Source organism: Oppia nitens, unplaced genomic scaffold, assembly GCF_028296485.1.
Source record: "Oppia nitens isolate AA-2021 unplaced genomic scaffold, nextdenovo-longstitch-racon4-pilon3 scaffold8_pilon_pilon_pilon, whole genome shotgun sequence".
In the NCBI taxonomy this organism is placed as follows: domain Eukaryota; kingdom Metazoa; phylum Arthropoda; class Arachnida; order Sarcoptiformes; family Oppiidae; genus Oppia; species Oppia nitens.
The window spans coordinates 151,939-166,453 of record NW_026533252.1 but is presented as its reverse complement, the minus strand read 5'-3'; the positions used below and the strand labels follow the sequence as shown (position 1 = coordinate 166,453).

The 14,515-nt window shown below is 28.5% G+C and overlaps 4 protein-coding genes across 4 annotated transcripts; 1 reads left to right on the top strand and 3 right to left on the bottom strand.

Annotated features, from left to right (window-relative positions):
• The first annotated feature begins 3,966 nt into the window (after window positions 1-3,966).
• LOC128964427 (ubiquinol-cytochrome c reductase iron-sulfur subunit-like) lies at window positions 3,967-5,185 on the top strand. Its single transcript, XM_054311016.1, has 3 exons — window positions 3,967-4,347; window positions 4,411-4,707; window positions 4,768-5,185. The coding sequence occupies exons 1-3, from the start codon at window positions 4,071-4,073 to the stop codon at window positions 5,106-5,108; spliced, it is 915 nt and encodes a 304-aa protein (XP_054166991.1). The 5' UTR covers window positions 3,967-4,070; the 3' UTR covers window positions 5,109-5,185.
• Window positions 5,186-6,698: 1,513 nt separating this feature from the next.
• Window positions 6,699-8,734, bottom strand: LOC128963967 (putative uncharacterized protein DDB_G0292556). Its single transcript, XM_054310520.1, has 5 exons — window positions 8,619-8,734; window positions 8,290-8,458; window positions 7,460-7,732; window positions 7,131-7,373; window positions 6,699-7,043 (listed from the first exon to the last, which is right to left on the bottom strand). The coding sequence occupies exons 1-5, from the start codon at window positions 8,656-8,658 to the stop codon at window positions 6,830-6,832; spliced, it is 939 nt and encodes a 312-aa protein (XP_054166495.1). The 5' UTR covers window positions 8,659-8,734; the 3' UTR covers window positions 6,699-6,829.
• A 1,176-nt stretch (window positions 8,735-9,910) lies between these two features.
• Window positions 9,911-10,933, bottom strand: LOC128964015 (chymotrypsin-like elastase family member 2A). Its single transcript, XM_054310572.1, has 4 exons — window positions 10,834-10,933; window positions 10,567-10,694; window positions 10,295-10,481; window positions 9,911-10,227 (listed from the first exon to the last, which is right to left on the bottom strand). Exons 1-4 carry the CDS (start codon window positions 10,931-10,933, stop codon window positions 9,911-9,913), a joined length of 732 nt encoding a protein of 243 aa, XP_054166547.1.
• A 499-nt stretch (window positions 10,934-11,432) lies between these two features.
• Window positions 11,433-14,258, bottom strand: LOC128964290 (uncharacterized). The gene has a single exon (XM_054310871.1). The coding sequence runs from the start codon at window positions 14,087-14,089 to the stop codon at window positions 11,546-11,548; it is 2,544 nt and encodes an 847-aa protein (XP_054166846.1). The 5' UTR covers window positions 14,090-14,258; the 3' UTR covers window positions 11,433-11,545.
• Window positions 14,259-14,515: the final 257 nt, after the last annotated feature.

Below are 14,515 nucleotides of genomic sequence, written 5' to 3'. Positions count from 1 at the left end.
GTGCTTTTATTTTTACTATTACTATCATCATTAGTGTCGACTTTTATGCAATTCAACAAATTTGTATCAATAGTTGTCGTTAAATTTGATTCACTTTTGCATGTATTTGATGACATGTTTGTAATATTTAAATGAGATTTTACTTTTTTTTCAATTAATATCACAATTCAAAGTGTTTGCATAAAATAATATTAATTTAATAATAAATTTAACATTTTATGTGATGTTCTTATACTAAACATAACAGCAATAGTTCATTGAATAACTATTGACAGGACTATTGTTATAATTAGTTTCGAGTACTAACTCGTTAACTGTTATCAACACTATTGAGGACAATGTATAACTAAAAGTAAAGCTATTTTCAAAATTAATCAAATTATTGATTTTATAAGTACACAGTAGTTATGTATTATATAATACAATATAATAAGATTTTTTTTGTTGATAAAATAACTATTCAAAAGTTGATCATTATATACATTGTGTATATAGTGTACAGTATATATTCAAACAAACTTTGAAAATAGTTTGTTTTCTGGAATGTATTTATATATATATATATATGTCTGTCGTGTGTTTTTTTGCAAATTTCGAAATTCTGACTTCAGATTCGGTTAGAAAATCGAAAATAACGTAAATTATAGGATGACATCAAAAATCAAATATCTCTTCAGGAATATGAACAAAATGGCGGCCAAAGTATTAAAAAAGTGCAAACTTAAAAAATTTTGTCAACGAATTCATATAAAGATTTCAAATTTAAAATAGGATTGTTTTAAGAAGTGGTATCTTATGTTGTCGTTAATACAGTCAAAATGGCCGACAGTTATCTTTAAAAATTTTGAAAGGAATGAAAATAGAAATAATTATATATAATATAAAATAAATATAACTCATGAATACTAACTTATTTTATCAATGATTAGTTTGCGCTTAATATTACTCATAGACTAATGATTATATAAAATTAATATTTTGGTTATAATATGAGTGTATAAGAGGTAATTTATGCCATCAAAGTTTGTTTCTGGCAATGCTATATCAATTTCATTGGTTTTCTGTTGTTTTATAGTCATTTATACTACATTATTATATACAGTATTTACTTGTCATATGAATATTTAAAATTATACATTTTATACCAATTTTCCTAACTTTATATTTTACTTATTTTTAAATACAAAAGTAATTGGTATATATACTGTATATTTTTTAAAAATTAATATTTTATTATAATCAAAAAATTGTTTAAATAAGTTTTATTATCCAAATGATGGACAGCTAACAGGTTGACAGTGAAACTAATGTGTGTTTAAATTATGAAAAATATTCAAAAAATTTAACTATTCATATATAAATAACTTTTGTTTTTACAGATCATATTATGTAAATATGATGTACTAATTATAAAGTAAAAACAGTTAACTTAAATAAATAATTAAAAAATAATATATTTAAATATATTATTAGACAACTTGTAAATTTTAATAATTTTCATATAATTGCATAAATAGATAATTAAATACAATTATTTATTATTTATACATTACTGGTAATACATATAGATGTAGATATGAAAACATTTAAAAAATGAGACATATTTTATAAGCATTGATAAATTAAAAGATGAATTGCAAAAAATAAACAATAAATGATAAATTAATATCAATTTTTATGTCTTATTTCAATCGTACTCCTCATCATCTGTTGTCTCCCATTGATCGTCATCTGTGTCATCAATATCAATGTCTGGTCCACCGGTAATATCTTTGGCCCAAAATTCATAGCCATTAACTTTAATAACAGAAACAGTTGTATTATTACGAAAATCGCGGACACTGTCTGAATAGATGGAGTCATAAATGAGATTCAAAGTGTGTATATTAGGCAACACTTTATGCATTTGATTGATATCATCGGTAGTGATAGCAATGAAATTATGTTTTCCATTGGAAAAGATAGTTAAATGAGTTAATTGTAAACATTTGTTAAGACATTCAATGTTTAATACAATAACTTCTTCGGCATAATATGTATGAATAGTCAAACGTTTAATGTGTGTAAAGTAATCATTGATTACTTTCAATAGGTTTCTTTGATCTTCAATTGAATCATAACTTATTCCAATATGTTTCAATTGGTGACAATTGAGACCAATTTGTTTTAATGGTTCAATGAGTCGACTTTGATTTTCGGTTACCACTTGTTGGTCGATAACTATTTTAATCATTTCATACGTTAAATCCAAATCAATTAGTCCCGATATTTGTGATAGCGATGCAATTAGACTGTCATAAGTATTGCCGTGACTACCGAAGTACTCGAAGAAGTACCAGCTGTCAAATCTGATGGTAATCTTCTTGAGACTATTGCGAGAGTTGTCAATAATTTGCAGTAATACTCGATTGTCTGTTTGATTGTTTAACATAAACACCAGTGACTGGAGTTTATTAACTACCAAACCATTGACAGTATTGTCCAACAATTTCTTCTGTTTAAACCAATTATTAATATCACAACTGAGTAATGAAATTGTTATCAAATTTGGACACAGTTTGAGATTCTTAAGCACACAAACATTATTCTTCAGAGTTGTGTTTATCGATAGTCGTGTCAATTGTTTGCCAAACTTTTCAAGTAATTGATTGACAAGTGTTTCATTGATCGGTGATTGTGACCATTCATTCAATACCAATGTATTCAATTGATTGCTATTTATAATCATCACTTCAATGGCTTTATTCATGACAGGACTGGTGTGAGTGATGACAGCGCCGGTCATATTCTTACACTTGTCGATCATAGTCTTTACTTTGGCCACAATTAGTGACCTCTTGAGCCGTACGAGTCGTTCATCGAGTTGTTTATCAAACTCTATGTCAGTGATTGTCGTAAATAATAATCGTTTCCATTGTTTGCAAATACATTCAAATCGGAACCGCTCTCTGAATGGCAGATAATTGATCAATACTTGACACAAGTCATCACCGAAACGATCAAATGAGTCGTTGCTGTAATTCTTGTAGTTAGCCATCGATGTGATCATCAAATCATTGAATCCAATCATTCATTTAATTACTGACAATATGTTTACAAAACAATTGATTCGTATAAACAATACTATAGTTTTGAATTCACTCTTAAAGTACATTATATTTAAAAACTATATGTTATTATTGGCGCTAATAATTAATATCAATGTAAATGTATATTACATACACTTATTGGTAATAAAGTTATTAAATATAATTAAATATAAATTATTGAATAATAATCTAAATTATTGAATAATAATCTAAATTATTGAATAATAATCTAAATTATTGAATAATAATCTAAATTATTGAATAATAATTTATTTATTGTAAATAAATTAATTGCAACTATTTTTAATTAATTAATACTAAATAAAATATCACTGAAATAGTGTTTAATATAAGCGCTAAAACTTTTATCACTATTACTATTGGTTTAAATATTATTGTATTTATAATACCTGTTATCTGTATATAATTGTTAACATATGTTAATAGCTATAATCAAACGTTTTTATTGAATACAGTTAATTGGTTTTTGCAAAAACAAACTATACATCGATAGCACTGTAGTATCGAAAGTATCGAATTTATAGCATTAAACGTAACAGTAATTTATATGATGTACTGTACAGTTATATGATTATAGTTTGTAGGAAAAAACAGTTATGTATTATTTGTGAACGTCTACAATAATTTTCACTAWTAGTGATTGTGATGTCATTTATATATAACTTTCACTAAAACTTAATTATATTAACGTTTTGGTTATTTTTTAAATTATTAATGAAAATAAAATAATAAAATTAAACATTTAGTTAAATTATTAATAAAAATTTATCACAAATGAAAATTGGTTTAAAATTGTATATATCTTAAGTAATTAATTAAGTAATTATTAATTGAGTCCATACTGTAATCTAATAGTAATTTTAATACATTGAATATCTATAGCATTGAAAGGCATTTCAATTAAAGGTTATAAACAAACAAACCATTAGTTCATTGAATTACCCGATTGTATGGTCAGTGATGCTATCGGTCAGTGCAAGAGGTGGTGTTGGTCTGTCTAATGCCGTGCGTGCCGTCACTCAAGCGGTCGGTGGCCGTACAATAGCGCCGACACCAACGCATCCATTGTTGAGCCAATGGGAAGAACGAGAAGAATCGTTACCATCGTTGATACCCTGCGATTATCAGGACATAGCCATTGATTTGGCCACTCAACCCCTCCCGAGGCCACATACGTCATATGGATTAAGTCAAACAATGTTTAAGCGACAGTTATCAATAGGCACCGGTATCGGAGGTATACAAAATAAATGACAGTTTTTTCATGACTTAATATGATTTTGTTTTTGTCTTTTCCAAGTCGGGACACAACTTCGTTATTATCACAACGATATCAAAATCCCGAGTTTCGATGACGTCCGCAAAGACAGTACTCGAGACCCAAGTCGTTTGGCCAAAGAGTCGCGCGATGAGAGACGACTGCCTTTGGATGTGGTAAAGGTTGGCGTTGGTGTGACCGGTCTGATCGCTGCCAAGAAGATTGTCCACACAATTGTGGCCAATTTGTCACCCGCAGCGTCCACTCTAGCCATGGGTGTTATCGAAGTTGATTTAAATAAGATACCCGAAGGAACTAATATTACCATTAAGTGGAACAGTACGCAAATTTATGACTTAATTGTTATCAAGTAATTAAATTTGTTCATCAAATACATAGATAAACCTGTTTTTGTGAGACACAGGACTGCCGAAGAAGTAGCTCGAGAGAGAGCTCAAGACATCGGAGAATTGAGAGATCCACAGACTGATGAAGTCCGGTCATACGCTCACACATCAGGCAAATGGTTAATAGTTATGGCCAATTGTACTCATTTAGGATGCGTACCGATTGCCAATCAGGGCAATTGGGGCGGCTATTACTGTCCATGTCATGGCAGTCACTACGATGCATCTGGACGTATACGTAAAGGACCCGCACCTCTCAATCTTGAGGTACCCGACCATCATATTGTTGAAGAGGAAAACAAATTAGTTTTAGGCATTAAAGCTCCCGCTTAGAGACAAATCACTGTTAGAGGATTGCTTCTGTAGTTTAAATATTTAAGTGAATTATTATTAATAAATTTAATTTGTTTTGTTGTAATTAAACTAAATTTTATTATTAGTATTTTAGTTACTAAATGGTTTCAGATTTATCCTAAATATACAATTAATAATTAGTAAATCATTTTAATATATGGTATTTTAATAATGGCCATATCATTAATAATTACTGCACTAAAACTAACTAAATATTCAAAAAATTAGAATAAATGTTTAATTAAAGTTTGTTTTCAAATTAATAATTGAACAGTTAGTTTACTTATAATTTATATGAATAATCAATATATTAAATAATGAAATTTGTTTAAATTAGAGTTAAATTATCTCATTTTAATATCAGATTTGTCGCTTATACTGTAGTAAAATTGTATTACCGTTGTTGCGCACATAATTTGGCATGGAAGGTAATGCGATAAGTGGCAGGTTTCGTGGTAATTGGTTCCCCTGGAATTTGCTAGATTTAGGGGCACAAAATCCTAGCCATGTTATAAGTTTTTATTATGTGTCAAATTCATGCCACTCATAATTTTTTATCATTATTTAATGCGATTATTTATGCATTATTAATGCGAATTAAATTTATTATATATTTGATTATTAATTTTATAGTATTGATCGATCATTTATTAATTATAGATCGATCCTAGAATATTAAATTATTTATTTATTTATTGATTGATCATATATTTAATTAATTATAACTAAATTTAGATATTTAAAACACTTATAGTAGTGTAAATACCAGTTATCACATTTACTGCCATTCGGTTATTTTAGTTATCGCATTATCTGCCAGGGTATGGCAGGTTTAGTGGTAATTAGTTCCATACCTTTATGACACTTTTAATTAATTTTTAAAATTGATATGGCAAGTTATGTGGTTAAAAACGGTAATTATAAGTATAATTAACGGTAAATATCTTATTTAGTTAAAAAAAATTATAGTTATTTACTATAAATTTAACAAAATTTATACAATAAATTGTTTTTCATAGCTATTCATAGTTTTACAACTATTGTCAAAAGTATACGGTAGAGGATTGAGAGTCAATATCTTAAAAACTACTTTTTTAATTAATTTTGATACCGTTTTTTTTTGTAAATGTACAATATATATATATATATACTCTAGTTTATACACAATTACTAAAATTATTCAAAAATTATATACCGTAAGTAATTTTATAAATTCAAGTAAACAATGACTAAACACACGACCAAACAATCCTTAATACTGGTAACGTTTTACGTTTTTACTTATTTAAGTACTGTATATCTTTTAAATTATTGATTTAAAAAAATATTTATTGATTATATATAAACTAGATTATATATTCTACATTTATCAAGTAGTTTTCATGATATTCAATCTCGACAATAGCGATAAATTTAAAGTGACATTATGGTAGTGCAATAAAAACTTTAATTTTTATACCAAATATGCTATTCTATAAAATATAAAAAACAATAATTTACCTGAAATTTTATTTTAGTAGATTATAAGCAAATTAATTAGATAGTATTACAGTACATTTAATTGCTTAATTTGCTGTTTTATTTAATAACTAAATTTCATTACATAGATTTTATTAATAGTTAATTATAAATAATGAATTATCATTTAAACCCCCCTTAAATTTTGTCCCCTTCATGTTTGTGTCTTATATTAGGGGTTATTAAGAGCTTTGTTGTTGTTGTTGTTCAGTTTGTTGTTCAGGTTGTTGTTCTGGTTGTTGTTCTGGTTGTTGTTCAGGTTGTTGTGTAGGTTGTTGTGTGGGTAGTTGTGTGGGTGGTTGGGTGGGCTGTTGGGTGGGTTTTTGGGTGGTTTTGTTGGGTAATTTTATGTGTGCTTTTAAAGAAGGTTTGATGTAGTGGCGCTTTTTGATTTCACTATTAATAGTAAACAAAATTATTATAATAATATATACCGTATTTGAAAATAGTTTATAAATTATAATCAATTTATATTGAAATTACATATTAAGAAGTCTTGCTAAAGCATCAAACAATGCCATTGCTTTAGAGAGACGCCGTTTGATTGAGTAATCGATGGAAACTTTCAATGATTGACAACTGTTGTCATCGGTGTTAACATTGAGGGCTTCCTTCAAATATGGTATCCAAGAATCAGACATTCGTTTGACAGTACGCTCTGCAATGGCTCTAAATCGCGGATCAGTGTATGAATTGATAAACTCTTTATAATAATAATTAGAAAAACTGAATTTGAAATAATTATTAAATTATTAGTATTCATATATTTGTAGAAACAATAAAACATTTTTTTCAAAACTAATATCATATACCAAATGAGTTGCGCCAATGTATAGCTTGAATTAGGCTGTGCTATCATTGTGAACAAATCGGATCCTTTTCTGGCTCTAAGACTTGTCTGTGGAAGCAAACTGTTGGTAGTCTTGAGAAAATCCAAGTATAGCTGTGTATTGTTTTTGCAGATCTCGTCCTGCATTCGCATTCGTGTCACTGACATATTGGCCACAATTACTTTCATATGGATATTATTCTCGTATTTTTGTGTAAAATATTTCGATATTTTTAGCTCTTTATAAAAATACACTCTATATATACATACATAAGACATATTGTATAGCAATATATAATATAGATTAGAATATAATATAGAATTTATAATATAGATGTAAATATATAGGAATTTAATTTAATTGAAATGTTACATATAATTAGAGTTCGGACAGTTTTCTTCCCTTAGAATGTTCCCTAATAAATTCCCTCCAATTTTCCCTCCAGTTTTTAAAGAAAATATTTTATTTTAACCTTCCTTCATCGTTGGAGAATGAAAAATATTTTTTATTATAAAAATAAATAGCATAAAACTAAAATATCTAAAAACAATTTCATTGATATATTTAAAAATAAATTTTATCTCATTAAATTTAGTGATATTATTACTCAATATCACTTAAAATACAATTTATTATAACATTTGTTTTTCAAATATTATAATAAAATGTGTTGTTTAGGGATCAATAGGTGATAGAAAAAAGAAATAAATTTCCTATGAATTCCTAGGGATCAGGAAAATAGACACCTTTTAAATACTAAAAGGTTGATTGAATCCTACATATAATATATGCATAACTTTATGTTATATTACCGGCATATTTCGTAATCGTAAGTTTCAAATGATGTCGGATAACGTCTATACGGTAAAGACATACGATCTACATCTGCCAGAGTATTGTCGATGTCTTCCTCAGTGTCTTCAAACACTTCATTGTCATAAATATCGCACAAACTTTTGTCAATCAAACTACACGACAACACTATAATATAAAAAAATTAATATTAAAATAATATTTATATATTTGTTTTTTAATATCTAACTTAATTATCGGTACTTTTTATATTTAAATAAAACTTATCATAAATCTAATTATTAAAAATAGATTTAATTTTTGTTTTTAAATCTCAATTATTACTTACAGAGTATACCAAAACTGATAAATTGTAATTTTAACGACATCTTAGTATTTAACTCTTTATGCTTATAACTCGTTCACTCAATCAAACTAAACTAATAAATGAAAACTTGATAAAAACATATTGTGATATTTGGTTAATTAAATTAATTAAAAATGGAAAATTAATTATTTATTTTATTAAAATATCTAATATGACTAATTGATAATATTTGTTTGTAAGTTAAATTAAGAAAAAAAAATTGTATAAATTATGGTACAATGTAAATACTTACAATTATCATGTAAAATATTTTTTTTTATTATTTTTAAGTTTTCTACATTTGTATAAATTAAAGTATATATAATTTACAAATTACACGAATAATTTTTTTTTGCTTTTAAAATCTGAATTCACGTTTAAATATTTATAGATTTTTTTAATTACAAAATGTTTATTAAACTATTTTGTTGACTAAATTTATTTTAAAACTTTAATTCTAATTTAATTGTCAAAAATCTAATTTGTTTGTTATATACATAAAAACTTATATCTTAATCTATTTATTTTTAAATAATTAAATTTAAATATATTTTTTATTGAATATTTTATAAAAATATATAACTTAATAAAAAAAAAGTAAGATTGCTCAAATTTATAAACTGCAGTATATGTTTAATATTTAAGCTAAATTGTCATAAATAATTTACTAATTTGTTATACTAATGTTTACATTTTTTGTGTCAAAAACAATTTGGTCACTCTATTATATTATTTTGAAATTACATCCGTTATATAGTAAAAGTAAAATAGTATTTATTACACACAAAAATTCGATATAAAAATAATATCTAGATTTTCTATAATAACTATATAACCAAACTTATAACATACAGTATAATTCATAAAAGTATGGAATTATATTAAGAAATATTGTAGAAATTAAAAAATTAATTAAGTATTAATATATGACATCATGTTTTTCTTTTAGTGACTGATTGAATCCCATTTCAATCTTTGGCAAAATATTTTTTAATTAAACAAATAGCTAATATCTAATGTAATTATTAAAATTAAAAATTATTATTATTTATATACTTATAGTATAGGTTAGTATTAGTTAAGATTTGTTTAAAAATATTAAAATACTGTTGATTGTAATGTTTGAATATAATTCATATTATTTAGCAGAAAAATTTTTCGAAATGTAATTCAAGTATTATAAATGTAATTGTTTTTATTATTTATCATAATTTTGTAAAACTTGTGTTTTTAGCATTTTTTAGAATTAAATTTGAAACATTTTGTAGTAAACATTAGTTTTTTGATATTATATCTTGAATCCAATCAAAATAATGAGATAGTTTGGTAAATACAGCCGGATATCCTTTCAGCGCACAGGGATTTGATGTCCACGAGGCCACACCTAATTGAATCCATTTACCATCACTTGTTTGACATTGTATGGGTCCACCTGAATCACCATTGCATACACCGCTTTCATCGGTCATACCATCAAAACATAGATGTCCGTCAGTTATAGGAAATGATATGCCTGGCCATGACTTTATGCATGTGTTTCGGTCAACCATTTGTTTGGATACTTTCATGAGAACCGGTGACATTGATTCGTCTATGGGATATATCATTAAATATATTAATTATAAAAAATACTTTGTTATTAATTAATTGAAAATTACTTTTATATCGTTTACCCCAACCAACAGCCAAACATACAGCGCCGTCAGGTATTTGTAGATTTTTGTGGGGCAAACAAATAGGTTTCAAATGTTTATCTTTATTTGAAAAATCCACTTTTGTACTCAACTTTAACAATGTTATGTCATTTACTTTAGTAATGTTGGAGTAGTCCTTATGAATAAATACCTTTAAAAAATTTATATTAAATATAACTTGAGTATAAATTTTATATATCATAAATATATTATTATCAAAGTATTTTAGTAATTACTTTGCTAATGGCAAACTCCCTGTCCATTTCCCCGTATTTATTAAGCATATGTCCTCCAAATCTGATTTTCCAAGTGAATGGAAATATAGATTTTCGCATACAATGTGCTGCAGTCAGTGCCCACTCATCTATAAATAATTTATAAAGTATTAAAAACTATTTTTTTTTTGTAAGTTATCACTTCATATATAAATTATTAGTAAAATTTAGTAATAATTTTATTGAAAAAAATGTGTTAAACTATAAAAAAGTTTTTATTATATATACCATTGATTAGAGTAGCGCCACAATTATGTGATGAAAAATATTTGACCTGAAGTGAGCCCATCCATGGGAACTCAAGTGGCCGTACAGTTAGACCGCCCATTATTTTTGGTACCAAATTGACAGTTGATATTTCACATTGATTTAAACTTTTGTCACCTAAATAGATATCAAACAATAGCAATTTAAAATATTTTTAATTTATTTCTATAAATTAGTCAATTATTTACTTGAGATGAAGTTTAAAGCGTTTGCAAATATCATTAACAATATTAATAACATTTTATATTTTACCTATCAGGTAATTTCCTTAAAATGAAAATCTAAACTCTAAATATATTTTTTATTTATATTTAAAATATTATATATAAATATTGATAATTTATTTACATGAAATGTGGGCTCATATAACCTAAATTGTGTAAAATATGTCGATATTTTGTCCAAATTTAAGTTCATGTTAATCAATAACATGTGTTTGAAAACATTTGATATAATTTTCATTTTTATATTTCATTATCTGATATTTTTTTTGTGGTAAAACAATTGATTACAAACTTTTGAAATACACAACAAATGAAAGCATAATATAATATTGTGAGTAAAGTAATAAATGAATGAATGAAACAATTTTAATGAATTCAAAAACAATAAAAAAAATTTTAACAGAAATCAGTGAAAATAGAGACTAATTTTGAAGACATAATCAGTAGTATCAATGAGTGAACAAATTCTTGTAGACCTCTTTGAGCGCCGAAAAGTTGGACTTTTTCTCGCGCATCACTTGCTTGACCTCATCAGCCGACTGAACAGGTTTGCCATCAATGGTAATACAACGGAATCCTTGGTCTTCCTGTTTAATACTTTTGTACGACTGTTTGAGTGCTGAAAACGACTGAAAGCATTGTTTCCACTCTTGCTTTTGGCCGACAGTCTGGTCTTTGAGATATTCGTAGTAAGCATTTGTGACAAACAATAAGTCCTCCCAATGTTGACAACTTTGACCGCATTTGGACCAATCAATTGCATTGAGGAAACGGTCGACATGTTTGCCGGCTTCGGTATATTTACCACAAATAATGAACTGCTTCGTGAGTCTCACTTGAAGGCCAATCAGTTCACTAACTTCATTGTAATGCAAATCAATGATCGTTTGCACCGCTTCTTCGGCTCTCTTAAGGTGCAAATCAATCATTGTTTGTCTTTCGGCTTCTTTTTCTTCCGGATCTTTGGTTTCATCATTTTCTTTGGAATCTTTGTTCACTTCTTGTTCTTGTTGTTCACTCTCGAGTTCAGAGATGCTATTGCTTTCAGTATCAGTCTTTTCATTTGATTCTTCTTCTTTGTGCTCATCGATAACGTCTTCATTGTTTGAATTTTCCACAGAGTTGTCGTATGTATTGTCTTCATACTCTTCTTCTTCTTCTTTTTCCTCTTCATCTTTGGCTTCTTCTTTACCATCATTTTGTTGCAATCTATTTATAATTTTGAGTGATTCTTCAAACTCGAGTCTAACAAAAGCCACTTTTTGAAGTACTTGTCTGATGTTGGGATAGAGAGTTCCGCACTGAAGACATAAGTCTCTGTCTTGTCTGTGGATGTTTGCCACATAAAGTACTGGTCCTTCACATTCAAGACATTTGAGTGCCGGATAGCCTTTGACTTGTTTGAGACATAGATTGCAACCGCAACTGAAGTGATAATTGTTTCTCAGAATGAGTTGCCTCTTCTCTAAAGGCATCCATTGATTTGGTCCGTAACTGATTGACATTTCTTCTCCCGGCTCGACGTCTCTGATTGCTCTGAATATTAACTTATCGCCGAAGAACTGCCAAAACATTGTGGGGTCGCAGCTATGGTTGATATACGAAGAATAATTGGAGACACAGGAGCCAAGTGCTAGATTTTGTTGTGATTGTTGCGGATCCTTAACAGTCCACCCGAAACTGTTGGTCAATGTTCTGCGAAATGTTTTTACCAAAAATGCCACAAACGAAACAAACGTCTGTTCGTTGTCGGCCACAAAAGCCTTCTTGTATTCAATAAGAAGCGCCAAATCAATGGCCATAAGTGTGTGCTTCGCATTGTCTTCCGTCGTGTATTTGTTGTCATTGTCTGTCAGTGACAGAAATGCCTCGAAGTGATGTCGTTTCTCATCTCTAATACGTCGATACATAAGATGACAATCTCGACCATAGAAACGACACAACCATTTCTGGAGATCAAACTTCTGGAGATCGAAATCAGTGGCCGTTTTGAAGGCATATTCTGCTCCAATACGTGTGACCACACGGAATGTCTGGTAGAGTGGACTCTGGATCACTAGTCCTGTCATTTTGCATTCAAATTGATGCGAATCTTTGATACCTCTGTCATGACAGGTTCGGTCACAAAAGACAACTTCATTACACCAAACACACGGCCAGAACTGGAAACCAATCATTTTCTGGCAACAACTGCATACAGATCTTAAGTGTTGGGCCGATATCACAGCGTTCTGTGGCTTCTCTGATATGACGACCGCTCCCTTTGGTATCTTTTCTTTAGCCAGAAAGTGACGACCTTTTTCTTTGTTTGCCTTCAATGCGATCTTTTGTTCCATCCATAGATCAAAGTCACTGATGTGTTCCTGTTCTGGAAGCGGCCAATTAGGTCCGTACACTACCAGCTCTTTGGTTAGAGATGTATGCATTTCTTTTAGTGTTTTGAGGAGTTGTGGCTTTTCATTGAGTTTGAACTGTTCCTTACAGGCAAGTATACCATCGATGCATTGCATGGCCTCACCATAACGGCCCAAACTCTTCAGACTAATGCCTTTAACACACGTCATATCGACAGATGAACCCAAAAACATAGACATTTCGGCGTCGAAGAGGGCATTGGAGTAATCATCAATACGACAGAAAGCGTGAGCTCTGGCAGTGTATGCCTTTTGCAAATCTTTACAGTCGGAGCCTTCAGTGGGAAAGGGAGCCCATAGTAAAGCATTGGTATAGCACTGAATAGCTATATAGTAGTTCTTGGCTGACATATGATTGTCACCTTCTGTGCGATACATCTGTGACTTTGTCTCACTTTTGTCACAGAGTTTGACATAATTGTCCACTTTATGGGTGATGTCTTCGCGGAATTCTTGAAGCGATTTAATCGTTTGAAAGATGTGAGCGATTCGCTTCTCATGGCTTTCGAGTGATGCAAACACCGGGTCTTTGCATAACTGAGCGCAAAGATTGACAAACTGTGTGGGCTCGCTATTCATCACTACTGTATCAATACTACTGATATGTCTTTGATTTAATCAATGGTCTAAAAACTAACTAATGGATCTGATTTAATGATTGATAATAAAGTGATTTAAAAAAAATTAACTGAATTTTGTGAACTGATTTAAATGAGAGATAAATTAAATTTGAATTCAAATATTTGCCAAATGTGTTAAATTAATTTTAAGTTAATTGTTTGATGCGTGAAGTTTTGAATATTAAATTATTATTAGAAAATGGGATATACTTTATGTACAACATTGTTGTCTCGCTATAACTTATTTGCATATAATATATGCCATATATTATATCCTATATCTCTATGGAACCTAAAGTAAAGAAACACAAAATGTAAATTTATTATTAAATATGTTTTTTTTTAAATGCAAATCACTTGCAATTAAATCTATTAAACAAATTCT

Bases quoted from the DNA above. Each gene is read 5' to 3' on its own strand.
- LOC128964427 (XM_054311016.1), top strand. From the start codon at position 4,071: ATGCTATCGGTCAGTGCAAGAGGTGGTGTTGGTCTGTCTAATGCCGTG. The intron at 4,348-4,410 runs GTATACAAAATA...GTCTTTTCCAAG, and splicing joins AATAGGCACCGGTATCGGAG to TCGGGACACAACTTCGTTAT. The intron at 4,708-4,767 runs GTACGCAAATTT...TCAAATACATAG, and splicing joins TATTACCATTAAGTGGAACA to ATAAACCTGTTTTTGTGAGA.
- LOC128963967 (XM_054310520.1), bottom strand. From the start codon at position 8,658: ATGTCGTTAAAATTACAATTTATCAGTTTTGGTATACTCT. The intron at 8,459-8,618 runs GTAAGTAATAAT...TTTATATTATAG, and splicing joins TATCAGTTTTGGTATACTCT to TGTTGTCGTGTAGTTTGATT. The intron at 7,044-7,130 runs GTAATTTCAATA...TACTATTAATAG, and splicing joins TTAGCAAGACTTCTTAATAT to TGAAATCAAAAAGCGCCACT.
- LOC128964015 (XM_054310572.1), bottom strand. From the start codon at position 10,933: ATGGGCGGTCTAACTGTACGGCCACTTGAGTTCCCATGGATGGGCTCA. The intron at 10,695-10,833 runs GTATATATAATA...AATTATTTATAG, and splicing joins TGGCGCTACTCTAATCAATG to ATGAGTGGGCACTGACTGCA. The intron at 10,482-10,566 runs GTAATTACTAAA...AATTTTTTAAAG, and splicing joins GGGAGTTTGCCATTAGCAAA to GTATTTATTCATAAGGACTA.
- LOC128964290 (XM_054310871.1), bottom strand. From the start codon at position 14,089: ATGAATAGCGAGCCCACACAGTTTGTCAATCTTTGCGCTCAGTTATGC.